An 18,751-nucleotide genomic window follows, 5' to 3' on the forward strand; every position below is an offset into this window, starting at 1 on the left:
ACAATCAATCCACAGAAATTACAGATAAAATACTATTTATATATTTTTTTAGTTTATAAATTATTATACTTTATATTTATATATATTTTTAATATTTTGACTTTTAAACTAACTAAATTTTTAATAAAAAAAATATTATTAATTTTTATTTTCTATCACCTCTCTCATACCTCTTTATATAATCTATATCAAATTTTTTAAAGAATAATAAGTTATATACTTTATACTTTTAATCTATATAATATTAAATTTTATTTATTAAGGAATTATTTTTATTTAAATTCCTCTTGGATATAAAAATTTTAATTTAAATTTCTGAAATACATATGAAAATTTTAAAATATCGCAAATATTTGCATATGCAAATTTTTTAAATCTAGGCTAAATTATGATGAATTATTATTTATAATATATTTATCTAGGTAATAATATCCAAAATTATGGCTGTTATTTGTCCTGAACCAATTAATATTGATCATGATTATCAAATTTTTAAATACGATATTGTTCAATTAAAATCAGGCTTAGTTCAGAATCTTCGCAATAAATTTATGGCTATCATCGAATTGGAAAAAAATACCCAAAAATTAGATGACAAAAATAAAATAAGAAAATTTAAAAGTTTAGAAAATATTGATAAAAAAGATAGAAACAAAGATCAAAAATTTGTTCATCAAAGTCTAGAAAATTTATGTAATTCAGAGCAATTGAATTCCAATATTTCCATGGATACAAACTATAAAACTTCATATCAACCCATTGAGTATTCACATAAATTGCAATCTCATGAATTTAAGTTAGTTGACCCAACTTTTTTTGATTTTGCATCTATACAAAGTAAATTTGGTGAGCCCATATGCACTATTAAAAAACGACAATTTATTAAACCTGATATAAGACTTAATGAAAATGAAGATGATAACCAAAATGATTCTCTATCTAAAGTTCAACAAATTAAAAAACTATTTTCAAAAAAATTCAAAAATCTTGAAAACAATTCCAACCTCCTAAAAACTATTCCCAGGATTTCATCAAATCAAGAAATATTAAAATCAGTTGTTAACTCAACTCATGAATCTCATAAAGTTATAACAGAGTTTAAAGTAATAAAAAATGGGTATATAACTAATAATAGTGCAATATTAGCTAATCCATCCTTACCTGGAAAATCAATTCGAAAGTCTGCTGCAGGAGTATATTTTTATTACAATAACTCTGATAATAGTTTTACTAATAATAAAAATGATTTAAATCATAGACTAGTCAATATTAAGCACAATAATGATGATTTTAAATACAAGTCAACAATAGAATCTCATACCAGCAAACATATTAAACTTGGCATGCCCACAGCAGATTTAAAGTTAGTTATACCTCAAAATACAATGGTATATCATCACAAACCCCCAAACATTATCCTTAATAACACCTTAAATGTTATCAAACCTACTGCTGATCCAGATGGATATTGGAGGGTTACAAGAGACCTTGTTCACAAAATCAGAGCAAAGGGACGTTCTTACAGGTTTGAAAATGGCAAAAAACAAGAATTACCTACAACTATATTTCTTTCCAAAATAACAGATCCATATGAGAATTATAACAATTCACATCAATCTTTACAAGAAAAATCTCCAGAGGCTGATTTACAATGCTGGGATAACATTGTTCCTCTTCCTTCATTTATCAAGCCCTCATTTAATGAATTTGAAGAGAAAACTAAAAAATCCTACCTTCGCCAAAGTTGTCTTTCTATTGTATCACCCTTAGCTCACAAAAACAAAGACAAAACTGATTCAAATATAATGAGCAGCATAGCAAAATCATCAAATAATAATAAAGTTTTGAACACCTTTTTTGCTACATTTTTACCAAACTCTACTGAAAATAACTCCCACTCAGATGGTGATTTTACTAATGATGCCAAGCGCTGCAAAATCCATCAAAATAATCATGGTTCAATTTGCCTTAATGAAACCACAAATAACCAAAATACATTGTCCAGCCAAGAGAATGATGATAGATGTTCATACTTCCCTAACAAACAACAGGCAGCCCAAATTTATCATTTTAATGATAATGGCAATAGTAATTTGATGGAAAATGACATTTGCTTAAGTGAAGGAAACTCATGTGGGGATGATGAGGGGAGTGATCAAGATGATGACAAAGATGAAACACTAACTGAGATGGAATTCATTGACTTGTCAAAGCGAATCCACCTGATTGGGGCTTATGTCAAGTTGGACAAAAATAGCTTTTTGAGTCTTGACCGAAAAAAAAGCGTAAAAAATTATTTGTCCATTCTTTTCAATATTTATATAATATTGTTTATGGATCTTCAAACTTATGAGGCTTACACTGCCAAGGAGTGGAAAAGCTCATTAAAATAATATTTGGTCAGAGCGTTTTTAAGCCATTGAAACTTATGACTAGTGTTGTTAAACGGCTCGTTTTGAGCCGATTTTTTAAAACGGCTAACTCAATATTTTAGGCAGAAAAATATTGCCTAAGCCTCGAGATTTCGATAATATATGTCTAAACCTTTGTTCCTTCTGTGAGCAAAATCTTCAGGCCTGCGTAATATTTTTCTGGATATAATATTGAATTAGCCGTTTTTAAAAATCGGCTCAAAACGAGCCGTTTAACAACACTACTTATGACTAATAGATATTATTTATTTGGTCAGAGCGTTTTTAAACCACTGAAACTTATAACTAATAAATATTATACTTTAAATTAGTAATATAAGTGAACTGTGACTAAAGATTTGCAATCACGGCTCGTTCGAGCCGGGATTATTTAAAAAATATAATTTTGGACTGCGTCAGGCCTAATATTTTTTTAAAAATTTCAGGCCGGGTTGGGCTTAAATTTTTAAATATGATATCATTATTTTGTCAAATAAATTGATATATTTTAAAATTCTTGCCATAAACTAGGCGTTAATATTTTTTATTTATAGAATATTTTTTTTATAATTTAAAAAAGATTAAATTTTTCTGTATTTAAATAAATTCGGGTCGCACTTTTCGGGACAAATAAAACAAAATTCATTCGAGATCGGGGCGGGCCAGACAAACTTTTTAAAAAAAATTTCTGGCCGGGTTTGAAAATTAGGCCCGATGCAGATCTCTAACATGGGCTAATAATAAATTTGATGGATCGACCTAAAACATGCTTATTTTCACCCAAGTTATAATATTGGCTATTTAATTGATTCTCATTTAGAAAATTTGATCTCTTCTTTTCGCCTTCTATGAATACAAATAGAACTTGTATCATTTATTATCTAATTACGATAATTATCCATGCGATACCATGATAATTATTCGTTTCCGATTTTACTAATCGAATAATTATCTGACGAATAAAATATTTGATCGGATGTACCATATTTCGTACATATTCATATTTCATAAAATTCGGAATTATTTAATTTTAAGACTTTTACTTTTTTCAATTTTCACAATATCAATGTTGTATTCTGCGATGAAAATATTAAATTCAATAAACTTATTATTTGTATTTGAACTCTAGTGGATTCAATTATTTTATTGAAATTAGAGGAATCATATCACATATCTTTTGCATAATTTATATCAGAGACCTGCGGGTTAACCATTTGCATGGCCTGGCCCAAATTCGAAATTTTTTTTTGGCCCAGCCCTGGTTTTATATTTTAATACCCGTTATTTTTAAAAATGCATATTTACACACATATTTTTTTAACAAAAAAATTCCACACAGTTTTCGTCAAAAAAAAATTTTCAGGCAGGGTATATAAATTTTTTCTATGGGTTTAAGAAAAATATTAAAATATACCTATTCAGCATTTTACCGATCGTTTTTCAACAAATATGAATTTCAAATATAATAACTTTTCAAATTATCTTATCTCCCCGCTTGTCGTAAAAGGAGTGAGTTTGAATCACCACACTTTCTATTCGACTGGTCGATGGTGATTTCTCTATTTCCTTTTCTTCTTATAATTTAATATATTTTATATAAGTATCAGTCATTTTGCCCTCTCTCCCTGGCACCATAATTGCCTGAATCTGAATTTGTACAGAGAAAAAGAGAGATAAAATGATACTTAACTAAAATAAATTTTGCCCTTAAAAAGTGTATTATATTTTGAATATTGAGCTATTTTTGTTGCTTTTAATTTGATAGAATATTACCTAAAATAATGATTAGTTGAAATTCGAAAAATATTTTACTAGAAATATTTTCTAAGAATCGAAAAAATGGAAATTGGAAATATGTTATGAATGAATGTGATATACAATTTTTAAAAACTTTTTATTTATTTTTAATTTTTATAGATTAATGGCTATACTTAAAATTTTCGGATAATTAGTTCTGCCCGGTCTGGTTATTTTAACAATATTCGGCTTGTGTACATTTAAAATAAAAAATATTGGCCAGGCCCAGGCCTGCAGGCCTCTTATTTATTTATAAAATTAAAATAATCTATTTTTTCATTTTTAAAAACATTAATTGAAATAAATATTCTATGAATCGAATAATGATTATATAATTCTTGTGAATATGAATAAATTATTTGATTCTTATTTTGGTTGGCCTAGCTAAAAATATTCAAAATATTGCGTAATATTTATGTTATATATACCAAAAATTATCTTAGATTAATAAAAGTTAGTTTGGGGGCATTATATTATTATTTCAAAATGTCAAAATTTTGAAACAATGTTTCATATTAAGTATAAATCTCGGAGACCATAGATGCGTTTGTAAGGATTAATGATGGAATTAAAAAGATTAATTATGCACATCAAATAATTTTTTATTGATAAGAAATCATACTGATAACTAGCTTTTTTACAATTAAATGAATACATTGTCTACCTTAGTTTACACTATATAGAAATGTTATTGGTCACATGATTTCGATTCATAAATTCCTCCTCTCGTTAATGTCCATAATTATAAAAACTATAATCCACATATTTGCATTAGCTTACTAGCATATAACTTACGCACATAGTAATGTTATAAGACGTAATATTGTGGTTACACTTGTTGCGATAATAATTTACATAATAATAACTATTGGTTTCTATTTTTTATAAAATGCCTTTCTCTCCTCGTTTCGATACATCAAATGATATAATTAGTAGTATTATTTGCGGTATGTGTTCAAAAACCTGGAATGCTCTTCTCCTTTTTATGTATATATTATCATTGGACGAGAAATATTTGATCTCATAAATTAATATAACTTATTTTTTTTTGTTTTATATTATATTTTTAAGATATATACCTCCAAATGGGAATTTAGATAAGTATTCCAGTTTTTTAAAATCTTTATTTAAAAAATATAGTGCAACTTTTTTTAAAAAAAAAACTAATTTGCTTCGCGCTTTTAAAATTCTGATTGTAAATAGTCGCCTACGTCGCAAGCTACATGTATTTTTTTTGGTGCACTAATTATTTTTTTGATTTAAAAATTTGCACTAGTCACCCTCTGCAACACCCCCCCCCCCCCAAATTTCTCCTGAAACTTTTAGATTTATTTATAATATCCATAAGACCAGCTTATAACTGCATTCATAGTTCGCGCGAATTCGCGACGAAGTATACAAAAATACAGCATATTCTGAATACTTCGCCGCGAATTCGCGCTAGCTGTGATGAAGGGTAAAGAGGACTATCACCTTAAATTATAGTTGTAAATAATAAAAAAGAAACAAGATGTTGATTGTTGGAATATAAGATGATAAAATAAAATCACTTAAATTAATTCACGGTGTTTTCTATTTTTTTTGTTAACTCAACTTTTAAAAACGGCTAACCCAATATTTTCGCCAAAAAATTATATGCAAGCCTGGAGATTTTGCTCATAGATGACAGAAAGATTTGGGCATCAATTAACTAAATCTTAAGACTTGAGTAATATTATTTGACTAACTTATTTTTAATATGCCAAATTGAGCCGTTTAACAACAGTACTATTTTTATTAGAATTATTTTTTTAGTTTATTCAAATAATTACTTTGTCACAACAAAATATTCAAATTAAAATTTTTTTTTATTAGGTGATTTAAATTATAAAAAAAATTAATTTCTATTTTTGTTTTGTATCATAAATTGTCCTAATTTTATCATTTTATTTAAAATATTTAAAGAATATTTATTGTTTGATGAATTATAAACCAGATTCATTGTTTTTTATGAAAAAAGGAAATGTATTCTATAATTATCATATTAAGGTATAATACTCCTTAGACAATATAGTTTATTTATTTCAACATAAGTATTTAATAATTTATAAGGGAAATTATAATGAAACATTACTTACCAAAAAAGTTTTTCTTTCCTCTAAAAAAAATAAACAATGCTTTAAATCATTGACAAAAAAAATCTTTTTTTACAAATACAAATAAAGTTATTTGAAAAGGTTTTTCAACTTTAGGGAAAAGATAAGTGATACTATTTAAAAAAAATAATTTATTACTGATTTTTTTTAACACAAATAAATTTACACGTAATTTTTCATAATTAGATAGAATATTTACAATTTATTAATTTATAAATCTTGGTGAGAATGAACGTTTATAAGACTTGAAAATTGATGGATTAAAAGATCTGACCGGACACAGTGATCCTAAATACACTAACCAATATTAACCGTATTCTCTTTATAATGATTGGCATCGTCCTCAGCTTAGTTCGATTTATTTTAGGTTCCAAAACAGATTTGTATCTATCTGCTTATGATTAAAACTTAATATATTTTTTCTAATATAATCTAATACTGAGATTTTTTAACATCATATTGATAGTAGAATAACTCAAAGACTGAGCATCTAAGGGACATTTTTTTTAATTAGATGATATATATATGTAGGATTAAAGGTTAGAGAAATATGGGGATCCTAACTATGATCGTAAAGTCATTTGATTATAATTCGTCCACATTTCTAATTGGTTTATTAATCATTGTTAAAAATTAAATAATGATAGCATCCAATTTGACCGAAAAGAGGCCAAAATTCTTACGATCAAAGGAGGCCCTCTTATGAGTGAGGGTTAATAGTTTGAGAGATGTGAGTTAGGGTAAAGATATATTTTAAATGGTTTATAAAAAATTTTAATCATTTTTTTAAATTATTAATTTGTCAAATCGGACAGATCATATTATTAAAAATCTTTGATTTGAACCATAATCATTTAAATTTAATAATATTAACAAAATTTATCCTTATTTGATTCTCAATATTATAATTATGATGTAGAAAGAAAACCCTTTTTTAGATATTCTATTACTCGTGATCCAACTATACAACATATGGTGTTGTTAAACGGCTCCATTTGAGCCGATTTAAAAAAATGATTTTAACCAGAAAAATATTTCATAAGCCTCGAGATTTGGCTGATAGATGTCCAGACCTTTGTACCATCCATGACCTAAATCTTCAGGCTTGCTTAATATTTTTCTGGATAAAACATTGAGTTAGCTGCTTTTAATCAAATCGAGCCGTTTAGCAAAAGATTGTTATCTTGTTTGAATTTGATAAATCTATGCTTTTTTTGAACTGTTACTGGCTTTAGATAATAAATGAAAACTTGATTATGATTAAAAAAAGAAAATCAAACGGTTCAGAGATATGGATTAAACAAATTGGCCATGGTTCTAATTTCTAATACCGAACCGAATTGAATAATCATTTACCTTTATTATCTTAAAATAATTATAAATCCTGCTAGTGGGGTAAAGTATGGTAAGATTTATATACCTTGATATATATAATATTAATTTTTTTAAATACTGTTTGAAGTTCTTTGTCTATCCAAGAAATGCAAGACTTTTAGTAGGATTAGAACTTCTTAGTAGAATGGATAATATATAAACAACTTAAAAACGTACAAGAATCCTATTATTTAATATCATTTATAAGAATAAAATATTTAAATTTGTAAATTCGAGAAATATTTAATTTTTTGGTTAATGAAAATTATTTCATAACGAAAATTGTTGATGCATCAACTGGCACTTTTCAAAAAAACTAACAAAAAGTTCTGCTATTTGTCTCTTTCTTACAACATTCATGAAATGTTAATTACCCCTCAAAACAAACCATTATTAATCAAAATCATTAAATTTATAAAATAAGTAGATATTCAAAGGCTTATTTAAAAAATCAGTAAATTTATTAGACCTATCTAATACTGATATTAATATCTCTGCAGACCAATAGCCGGACTGAAAAATTATTATAAATACACTACCACTCTTACTTTAAGACGTTATATCATTCTATAATTTTATTTAATATTAGAGGTGACAATTAATTTATTTAAAGATAAACTATTCATTTATTTTTTTTTGTATTATTAAAATTAAAATATGCGTGACAGTTAAATCCGCGATACAAGTTATATTAAATTATACAATAAAATTTAAAAAAAAATGTTATAATAGGGTTGTCGAACCATTAAGTATACCGGTTCAGTTCTATTCCGGTTCAGTTCTATTCCGGTTCTTATTTTAAAATTTTAAAAAGTTCAGATATTTTATCGGTTCTTTCGGGTTTTTATATTTTTCGGATTTTTTAAAATGAATCATATAATATATATTTTTTTAATAATCTGATAAAAATATTTTAAAAATTAAAATGAAATAAAATTAGTTGAATTTATTTTATTTTATTATAAAGCGATTAATTAAGTAACATAGAATAAATCAACATAATAAATTTGTACTATTTTATTTATATATTAAAAATTGAATTAAAATAAAACTAGAACGAATTAATGGAGTATATACTCTATTAAAATAAATAAATATGGAATATATTATCAAATATTATTTTTATAGCCCTTTAAACTTAATTTCCGTTAAGGCTATTTAATGTTAGTATTATTAAAATTTTAAAGATATTAAATAACTTATATTTCGAATATATTTCAATGGACCAGATTAAATGTTAAACCCGAGAAATACTATAATTATCTGGGATCCGATATTTCAAAAAAGCTTAAATACTGGAAAATGTTTGGGATGTTATGGATTCAGTAAAAAGAGTCAAAATAAGGACTTAAGCTATTTACTAACTTATAATGCATTATAGTCATAATGAAAATTGATATTTTTTTAATTCAATTTGACGCCTGTTTTTTATCCATAATTTTTTTTTAAAAAGGAATATGAAAACCAAACCATTACAAACTTACATTAAATTTTTCCACTTAAAAATCACGTAATTTGAAGTTAAACAATTGTTAGTTTTAAAGCACTACATCGTTATTTATTATTTTTTATCATTTATATAATAAGGCATCACATGAAAAGGGGATGTAGAAGATTTTATATTAATTTTATCATTATGAACAATTATTTATTTTATAATAAGTATTTTATTGAAAGTAAAAAAAAATAACTCGGTAATTATTAAAATAAAATGATTTAAAAAAAAAAAATTATGGCAGGCAAATGAAGCTGCCTGCCTGCCCCCTTATCTTGGTTGGTATTAGTATGTAATATATTATAATAAATTCGTTCTTAAATAAATACCTATAATTTATTATTACTTTTTAACGTTTATGTAATAATTTTTTTTTTAAAAAAAATACTAATTCACTTACCTATTGAATTTCCATAAAAATTCATTGATCTTTGCTTTTTTCCCCCACAATTAACTAATTGTTTAAGTATGCAAAATAAATATTTGTAATATGGCAAAATTAATTTTTTTTATATACTCAATTTAAAGTATATAATGATTTGTGAGCTAGCTGTTAATAATTAGCATGAACCTATTTTTAGCACCCATAAATAATAAATGTTGATGAAGGGTCATGCTAAGGCTTATGGGAGTCCCTAAGAGAAAATGAATTTGGTGCCCTCAGATTAGGAGCTATGGTAAAATAAAATAAATAATAAATTTAAAGTGTTAAATAAATATTGTATTGAATAAAAAGTAATTATAAAATTATAAATATTTGACAATTTATACATAAAAACTAGAATTAAAATGAATATTTGTATAATAAACTGCAACTCTTATTAGTGTCAAAAAAGTGAATATTAATAACAAAGGCAGAATGAGATAATCATAAATTTTTTTTTGTTACCTTAAATTGAAACAATATTATAATAATTTTTTTTATAGGAGAAATATATTATAACAAAAAATTAACTTCAGAAAAACATTATTTTGAAGAAGTTTTGCGTTAATAAATTAGATAAAATTAAATTACGAATTTTATAAATCAGGGCTTGATAGGGGTTCGGAAAAAAATGCTTAGATTTGGGCTTCACTTGTCGAAATTTATTTAGGCTCAAGATATTATCCAGTACATCTCTTTTTTTTTAACACCCCAGTGGGGCTATAACCATTAATAAAAATTTAATTATTGGTTTAGATAATTTTAATAAATTTAACATTTGTTGTACAGTTATAATAATTATGATATAATCCATTTTGATATATTTTTTATTAATTTAGGGAACACAATATGTGATTATTATCTAAGTCATATAGTGTAGTAATAATTAATCTAATCCAGATGAACATAATAAAAAAAATATAAATGAACTTTCTTTAATAATTATGTTTAATTAATTCTATATTTTGAGAATTAATTGAATTTTTTTAAATATAAAAATTGAAGGTCCTCTAAAATATCATAAGAATGATTATTTCTCAAAACAGCTCTCGTGCCCTAGAGCCCTGTATACAACTTTTTTTCAGGTTTGGACCGATCCGAAAAAAAGTTTTTGAAGATTCGGCTAGTTAGATATCTGAACTAAACTATTATCTTAGAAATAGGTCGGTTAGATTCCCCCCTTTCCCAAAATGAAAAATATTGGATAGGAATACAATTTTTCAAGGTGAAGCGATAGAGGAAAATAATGAAAAAAGTTTATTTTTATTGAAGAGAGAAAATAGCCTAAAAGAGCATTCGGTAAAAAAATAATATAAAATTTTCTTAGATTCTAGCCTTGCGCGAATTGATCTGTTAAAATGGAGGTCCGGCGAGATCAATCGGATCGGACTTGAAGAATTTTATTAAATTTTTGTTGTCAATTTGAACGGTATTATATTGAAAGAGTAATTTCTCAAATATTTTTGATATTTTTTACAAACATCCTTTTAATTTTATAACCATTATAGAAGAAAATAAAATATCACTCCTTTATAAACCATAGTTTTCATTTAGAACATAATAATCTAATATAGTATATTGATCAACGATACACATAGATGATATTTTCCTAAAAGTCTATCTATCTTTAATTGTTTTGGCCCTAATGTTATATTTTTTTTCAAACATACAATTTTTGAATAAACAAATCTAGTGTATTATGTAATGTATATCTTATTAATATGCCTTTATTATTTTTTTAAAGCTTTTTTTACCCTTTATTATTTATATTTTCATTTTTCCTCTTTTTTTCCCTTGCTCTTCTCTTTGCCTCTTTTACCTCAAAAAAGGTAAAATAATATATTTTTCACATATAAAAAAATATAAAAAAGAAGACACAAAATTTTTGCCGTCAGAGAAATTGTCTATTTTAGAAAAAATAAAATGAAAATTAATTATACTAAAAAAATATTATTTTTATTTTTTGTCTTTACCATTAGGATGTTATTTTTTTTTTATTTTGTCATTTTTAACAAAATACTATTTTTTTAATATCACCTATTTTTTTCCTTCTCATTTTTTTAGCTTTTTAAAATTAAAAATTTTCTTTTTATGTACGATATTTTATTATTTTAAAAAAATATGTTTTTGATGTGATTGTGATGTGACATAAATAATTTGCAAATTTTTTAAATATTTTGAACGATAAATCAGGTATCTTGTAAAAAAATTTTTTTTTTTGATTTATGTGAGTGGAGGTTGCTGGTATTTTCAAATTTTAAATAAAAGTATCCATTATTCTATTTCGCATCGATATTTTAGATGTCTTGCTGTTTTTAAAAAATCTTGAGAATACATTTTTATATAACGATCAATTTAATTCGTTTATGAATCCGGAAATAGTGATAATTTGATATTGTGAAAACCAAATTAAAAGGCCGACCGAAAGTTCTATTTTTATTGTTAAAATTACGTATCTCTCAATTGTGAAAGCTTTTTTAAAAAAATAAACCTTGTCTATTATTTCATAATGGTTCATTATAATGAACTGGCCTCAATGTCAAGGTATAAGTAGTAATGACCAGAAACCCGCTGAGATCGGTTCAGATCTAAAAATAGAACCTTTAGATCGACTCGGGTTTTTTATTTTTAAGCTCGGTCCAAATTTTTAAAGTTTTCACAATGATAAAAAGGTTTTATCTAAGAAGATATTTCTGAAAGGAGAGGACTATAAAAGTGACCAAAAAATATTAAATAATATTTAAAAAAATTAAGTAAGAAAGGATTACCAGTAATTATATTTATTATATGAAGATATGTTGTTGGATCATCCAAAAATAGAACATTAGCTTAAAAAAGTATTCATATTCAATTATAAAAGTGTAGGTATTAAAAATATATTTATCAACTATTTTAAATTTCCTATTAAGGCTTCAATATATAATAGTTGTCAAGATTGGTTTTATAATATTAAATTTTTAATGTTTAAATATTATTTCAAATTTTAATATTATTGTAAGTAGAGCTGTGCCGATCCACATATTTTTCACCAATCCGATATTTTCCGATATTGCTTCAAACCCCATCCGATACCGATCCGATATTTTACTGATTTTTAATCACCCCCTTTTGAACCAAATGTAATTAAGAAATCAATATTTTTTATGCAAAAAATCGAATTATGAATTATGAATTTAATTTTAATTTTTTTATTTCTACAATTAAGACTATAATAAAAAAAATATATATTTAATAATATATCCATTTTATGTTGGATTTATAAAATTGTAATATTTAATATATAAAATTGTTACAAATCCTTATATGAATTGTAATCAAACTGTCGAAGGCTCGTGGGAGAGACTTGAAATTATATGAACCTAGTATTAATAAAAAAGAATATATATAAAAATTAAATAATTCGGTAAAGTCTTACGCGAAATTTATACCACAAAAATAAGTTTCTTGAGTTATAAAACCATTCACTGACTTTTATTTTAAAATTTTTTCATTTATATACATTTTTTTAATATGCAAAATTACAATTATATTAAAAATTCATAAAAATAATAAAAATTACAAGTATTCATAAAAATAATTAAAATTACAAGTCTATTCAAGTTCATAAAAAAAATAAATTCCTAGACTGCATATTCAAATTAATATTTAACAATCGTCGATCATATATTCACAAACTAACAAATTATATAAAAATATAATTTATATTCAAATTAATACTTAACAATCGTCGATCACATATTCACAAAGCGAATATAACAAAAATTATAATATATTAGATTTTTTTAATAAATATGAGAGCCTTTACATTTTATGGGAATAAGCTTATACGATATGGACTATATATCTCCTGCCGTACTGAAGTCAGACTCAGATGATTCCGCAGATAACGCATTTTGCAAAATTATCTTTGTATTTTGTAAATATTTCCATAATTCAGATATCATATTTAAAAAAATTCTTTTATTAAAAGTATAAATAAAAAAATTGGCGTTATTTAAAAAGATTTAAAATAAATAAAACTTTGGGTGTTCCTTTCTATTTTTATAAAAAAATACTTTTAAAATACTATTATAAAGCTATTTTAAAAAAGTAAAAAAATTATTTAGAAAATATTATAATAATGTAAAATAAATGTACATAACATAAAATAAAATAACAAAAAAAAGAAAAGTAAAAAGATCGGATCGGATCGGGTTTTTACAGATATCGGCCAGATCCGATATTTTTAGGAAACGCTAAATATCGGTACCGATCCGATCAGATATTTAATATCGGCACAGCCCTAATTGTAAGTATACACCTTATAAAGGATATTACGAAGGGTCATTTAATAAAATGCCGCCTTATAAAATCTTGCATTAGAAAGTGTCCCATTACAAGGTGACGAGTTATCAAATGACAAATTAGCCATATCAAGTGTCGCATTGTAGAAGTGACCAATGACCCCTACACTTTCTGAGCGAAAGAAGCAGAATACCCCCTAAAATCCCCCCCTTTAAAAAATTATTTATTATTTTTTGACGCCCATTTCAAAAATAATTTAAATCCATCTGAATTTTCGTGATGGGAGGGGGGGTTGAGTTCTTGAGAACCCGGATTTAATGGGAGTGTTTTAACCATCTTCTAGAAGGAAACTATAAATACTAACTAGGGGAATACGGGAGTTACCCACAAGGCGCTACCAAGGCCACATCAAAATGCAACCCATGTCTATTAAGATAATCATCAATATAAATAAAATGTAAAAAAATTTATACTTAAAAAATATTATTTTTAAATTAATTATTTAGACAAATTAGGGGAAGAGAAAGCGATAATTTTATCAATATTTAATTGTTTAAATAAAAAAATTTCCATTGATAAAATGGTTAAATTATTAAGAAATGGATCTTTCATGGTACTACAAAGTCTTGTTTTAATTAATTTAATTTTACTTATGACCCTTTCGGCAGTACTTGAGGTAGTAAGAATGGTTAATAAATATTTATATAAAATTGCTAAATTAGGGAAAGCAGAAAAATTTTAAAGTAGAAGATAAGGTAAAATAAACGAATAGTTTTTCCAGTCTGAATCATAAGTCTCAGAATCATCAGAAAAAGATGCTAAATAATGTATAAATATTTTTATTAAATAAATTTACAAATCTCAAATTCTGACAAATCTTTAGATTCTTTAACCTTTAGGTCACGTGTACTAATTGCATCCTCGTTTTAGCCATCTTATAAATATTTCGAAACTTCAAAATTTCTTCAAAAATTTGAAATTTAAATGGTAAAATTCACAAATATCCTATCTTTAACGATTAACTTTTCTACCATCCTTTGGTGTAAAAAAATGATGTTTGATTAAAAAGTTTCATCCATTCATTATTAAAAATTACTTTGCTAATCATCAAGTTTTGAGAAATATTCTTAAAAGCTACCATTTCAAAGCTTTTCTTTTATCATATTATATGTGCAATTATTAATTAAGCATTTGTATTTTTTGGTTAATAATATCTTTGAGCATATTTTGAAATTGGAAAAATATATTTATGACAAGAAATCTCGGATAACAACCTAATTTACTAAACATCGACCAAAATTTATTAAAATGTAATAATAAGATCCCCCCCCCTCCCCTCCCCTACTTATTATTTAATTTAATACTAACGGAATCAAGAGGTAGAGTCTGATATCACGAACCAGAAATTACTTGGTTATGTATGAGTGTAGTAAAACAATAAAAGAATTAAATTTTAAAAAATAAAAATTAAAAAAAAAATTTGTTTTTTAAAAAAAGTACCTCCACTCAAATTTTAGAAGCAGTTGCTTCGGACTCCGACCCCTTTTTCCCCTGTTGTAGGGGCTACTGGAAGGGACATCAAAGCTAATTTTAAAATTATTTTATTAAAATAATCAAGTACGGACAGTTGTATCTTAACGCATTAGGGGGAAAAACAAAATATTAAATTTGGACATAGCTTAATACATTGGTTCTTTTAAGACGGACGCGTCCATCTGACCATTATCCAGAACATGTTCATAATAAATAAGCCATTTTGGAGGACTGGGCAGGACCAATAACATATAATAACCTTGACCCACGATTCATAAATTTACATCAATTCAAATAAGCGGGTGGCACACCATTTTGATCTCCCGTATAAAAAATCTTCATTTAAATAAAAAAAACAGTATGATTTATAATAGAAAAATTGTAAAGGAGACCTAAATGGCGTGTCACCAACTGATTTTTATTCAACGACGCTTCAGAATGCATTTTATATGTAATATCGTTAGTCTAGGTAGTGTCATTGGGCCAGATGGACTTTTGAGGAATAGTTCACATAACAATATTTTTTATTATTTTTATCGAATATATATATAACAGTTGCGCATATCGTTTGATCAAACCGAACCCACAACTTATGAGTACCCTTCTGAACAGTCGTTGTTTGATTTTCATTTAGAAAACGAGGATGTCAAATCACGTATAGAAGCTTTTAATATCAAAGCTGCAACAGCAACCATTTCTCTCACACCTTATAATAACAAAAAGGGGAGCAGTAAAAACAAGCAGTCTAAATTAGGTGGTAAAATTAAAAGTTGTGACTTTAATAATAATACAGATGAAGGGAAAAGCGAAGATGTTTATAGTGATATTGGTAAATGAAACATTCTTTTTTTTTTCCAATTTCACAAATAATCATTAAATGAATGAAAGAAATGTCAATAAATTTTTCATATATATTAATTTACTAGCCATTAACTCAATACTAGACTTAAAGTTGATGTTTTTTATATTATCATTTTGAATTTGGGATTTAGAGCTTACAAAATGGGTATGTAGTTTATCATTTATTCATAAGATGTAATTATACTTGCCAGCTATTAAAAATTAATTAAGTTAATGCGTTCTCATTTTTAAACTAAATAAATCAAATAAATTTTTCCCACGGCTTCATGTCACTTAGATGCGATTGTTGATTGTTATTTAATTTCAAATTCCTCTTATTTCTTATTATTATGTGGTAGTATAATAATTTATCTAAATTTTTTATTTATTTTTTAACAAGTTACCATGATTTTAAAAATGACGCCTTTCCTCTTATATGTATAACAGATTATAATCCAGTAAATCAAAACGATCCTTCTTCAGAATCAAAACTTAGTTGCACTTCACCCACATCTCTTACATCGATATCTTCTTTATCAATGATAACAACGAACCAATCTTCTCCTAAACCAAATAGCCTAAGCCTTTCGCCCACGCATATAGCCACCAAATCTATATATTTGCAAAATTCCCATAATCTAGTTAATTCGAATGATCGAAATCCCTTATTTAGCCATGAGGAATTTAAATCTTCAGCCCATACCCCTAGTTATTTTTACGAAAAGCTTTCTCGATTCACTCCCAAACACCTTAAACTGAACCGAGATTTATTAGTTAATTGCTTTACACATGAGGAATATTCTATGACATCACCCATCCCTCAAGCGAGTCCTACTTATGAAAAAGATTATCTTAAACCACTATCCATCGAGGAAGAAGCAACTGCCAAATGGTCTCAAACCGTTCAACATTCCGATTTATTGTTTTAATTACTATCTAAATATGCAACTTTGGGCAATGAAGAAACTATATTATTTTAAAAATATTCACCTTTTAATTGATGATTTATCGAAACGGTTAACGTTTAAATTTTGTATAAATGTGACTAAGTATTACCGCAATTTTGTTCATTTATTAGCTAAAAGATTTCTTCTTTTTAATTACACCTTTAAATAAGGATTAATTAGATTAAAAAAATAATTATCCGGTTTTAGTCAAAATTATATCTCTATTATATTTTAATGATCATTTATAGAAAATGATAATATTCAATCTTTTTTAATATATAGTTACATTAATTATCAAATTTTTGTAATTTCCATTTACACTTTATATGAAATAATGCATTTATTAATATTTAAATGCACCTCGGTAGGTTTTTAAAATATAACGTGTTCAAAACTTTATAAGTGCATTTACTAGGGAGAGTTTGACCTTACTTAATTTTTTTCCCCACCTGATTTTTATAAGCTCATTTTAATTGTCTACCTTTCATTATTCTATTGTAATTTTGTTAATCGTGATTACTTTTAATTTTTTTTCCCTCTAAATTACACATATTTATATATATTATACAATATATCACAACAATAATATATTATATCGATTTTTTTTAAAATCTTACATTAGCTAGCTTTTATAACATTAAATAATTAAAGTAGATGGATAAATAATAATATACATTGAATTAGTATAAAAAAAAATTTCATGGTATATTAGCATATATAATCATTTTTTATTTTTTCTCTAAAAAAATTCATTATAGGGTGGCGCATATTATTATGTTATTTGAAACATTTAATAGGTAGTAAAAAAAGTATTATTGATTTTTTCAAAAATTGTGTCATTTGCGAATCAGCTATTTAAAGGTTTAAATATACTTTTTAATATAGTGAAATGTTCTAATTAGTGATCTGCATCGGGCCTAATTTTTCAAGTCCCGGCCCGAAAATTTTTTTAAAAATGTTTTGCCGGCCCGGCCCGAATTTATTTAAATATAGAAATTAATTTTTATAATTATTTAATATGTTATATGTCGTTTAGTTTCAATAAATAAAATCAAATATTTTTATTTTACATAAAAAATTCAATATAAAATTGATAAATTTAGATATATTTAAAAAAATTCCAAAATCCGACCCGAGCCTGCCCGAATTTTTTTTTAAAATATTAGGCCCGGCCCCGATTATTTTAAATAGAATTAGGACCGGGTACGGGCCGGGCCTAACTTTGCCGATCTCTAGTTCTAATACCCAAAAAATTGTGTAGAAAAGAGGTTAAGGTAAAAAATGTTACTTTTGTCTTTCTTTTTAGAGTTAAATAATATGAAATATTCACATGTCATTTTGGTCAATTTTTTTTAGAAAATTATATTTAAAATAACTAAACATGGTTTAAAAACAATTGTATCATGAAATATACACTTAAATATAATGTGTGCTGTGACTTAATCACCGATCGCTAATTATGAATGATACTATTAAAATATCGTGATTCATTAGCATATATCATAACTTTA

The 18,751-nt window shown here is 25.5% G+C and overlaps 1 protein-coding gene across 1 annotated transcript; it reads left to right on the forward strand.

Annotated features, from left to right (window-relative positions):
• Positions 1-646: 646 nt before the first annotated feature.
• Positions 647-17,861, forward strand: LOC135923751 (general transcriptional corepressor trfA-like). Its single transcript, XM_065458673.1, has 3 exons — positions 647-2,285; positions 16,009-16,282; positions 16,741-17,861. Exons 1-3 carry the CDS (start codon positions 726-728, stop codon positions 17,220-17,222), a joined length of 2,316 nt encoding a protein of 771 aa, XP_065314745.1. The 5' UTR covers positions 647-725; the 3' UTR covers positions 17,223-17,861.
• The last annotated feature ends 890 nt before the right edge of the window (positions 17,862-18,751 follow it).

Source organism: Gordionus sp. m RMFG-2023, chromosome 2, assembly GCF_954871325.1.
Source record: "Gordionus sp. m RMFG-2023 chromosome 2, tfGorSpeb1-WG-v2, whole genome shotgun sequence".
Lineage (NCBI taxonomy): Eukaryota > Metazoa > Nematomorpha > Gordioida > Chordodea > Parachordodidae > Gordionus > Gordionus sp. m RMFG-2023.

Bases quoted from the DNA above. Each gene is read 5' to 3' on its own strand.
- LOC135923751 (XM_065458673.1), top strand. From the start codon at position 726: ATGGATACAAACTATAAAACTTCATATCAACCCATTGAGTATTCACAT. The intron at 2,286-16,008 runs GTAAAAAATTAT...TATATATAACAG, and splicing joins GTCTTGACCGAAAAAAAAGC to TTGCGCATATCGTTTGATCA. The intron at 16,283-16,740 runs GTAAATGAAACA...TATGTATAACAG, and splicing joins AGATGTTTATAGTGATATTG to ATTATAATCCAGTAAATCAA.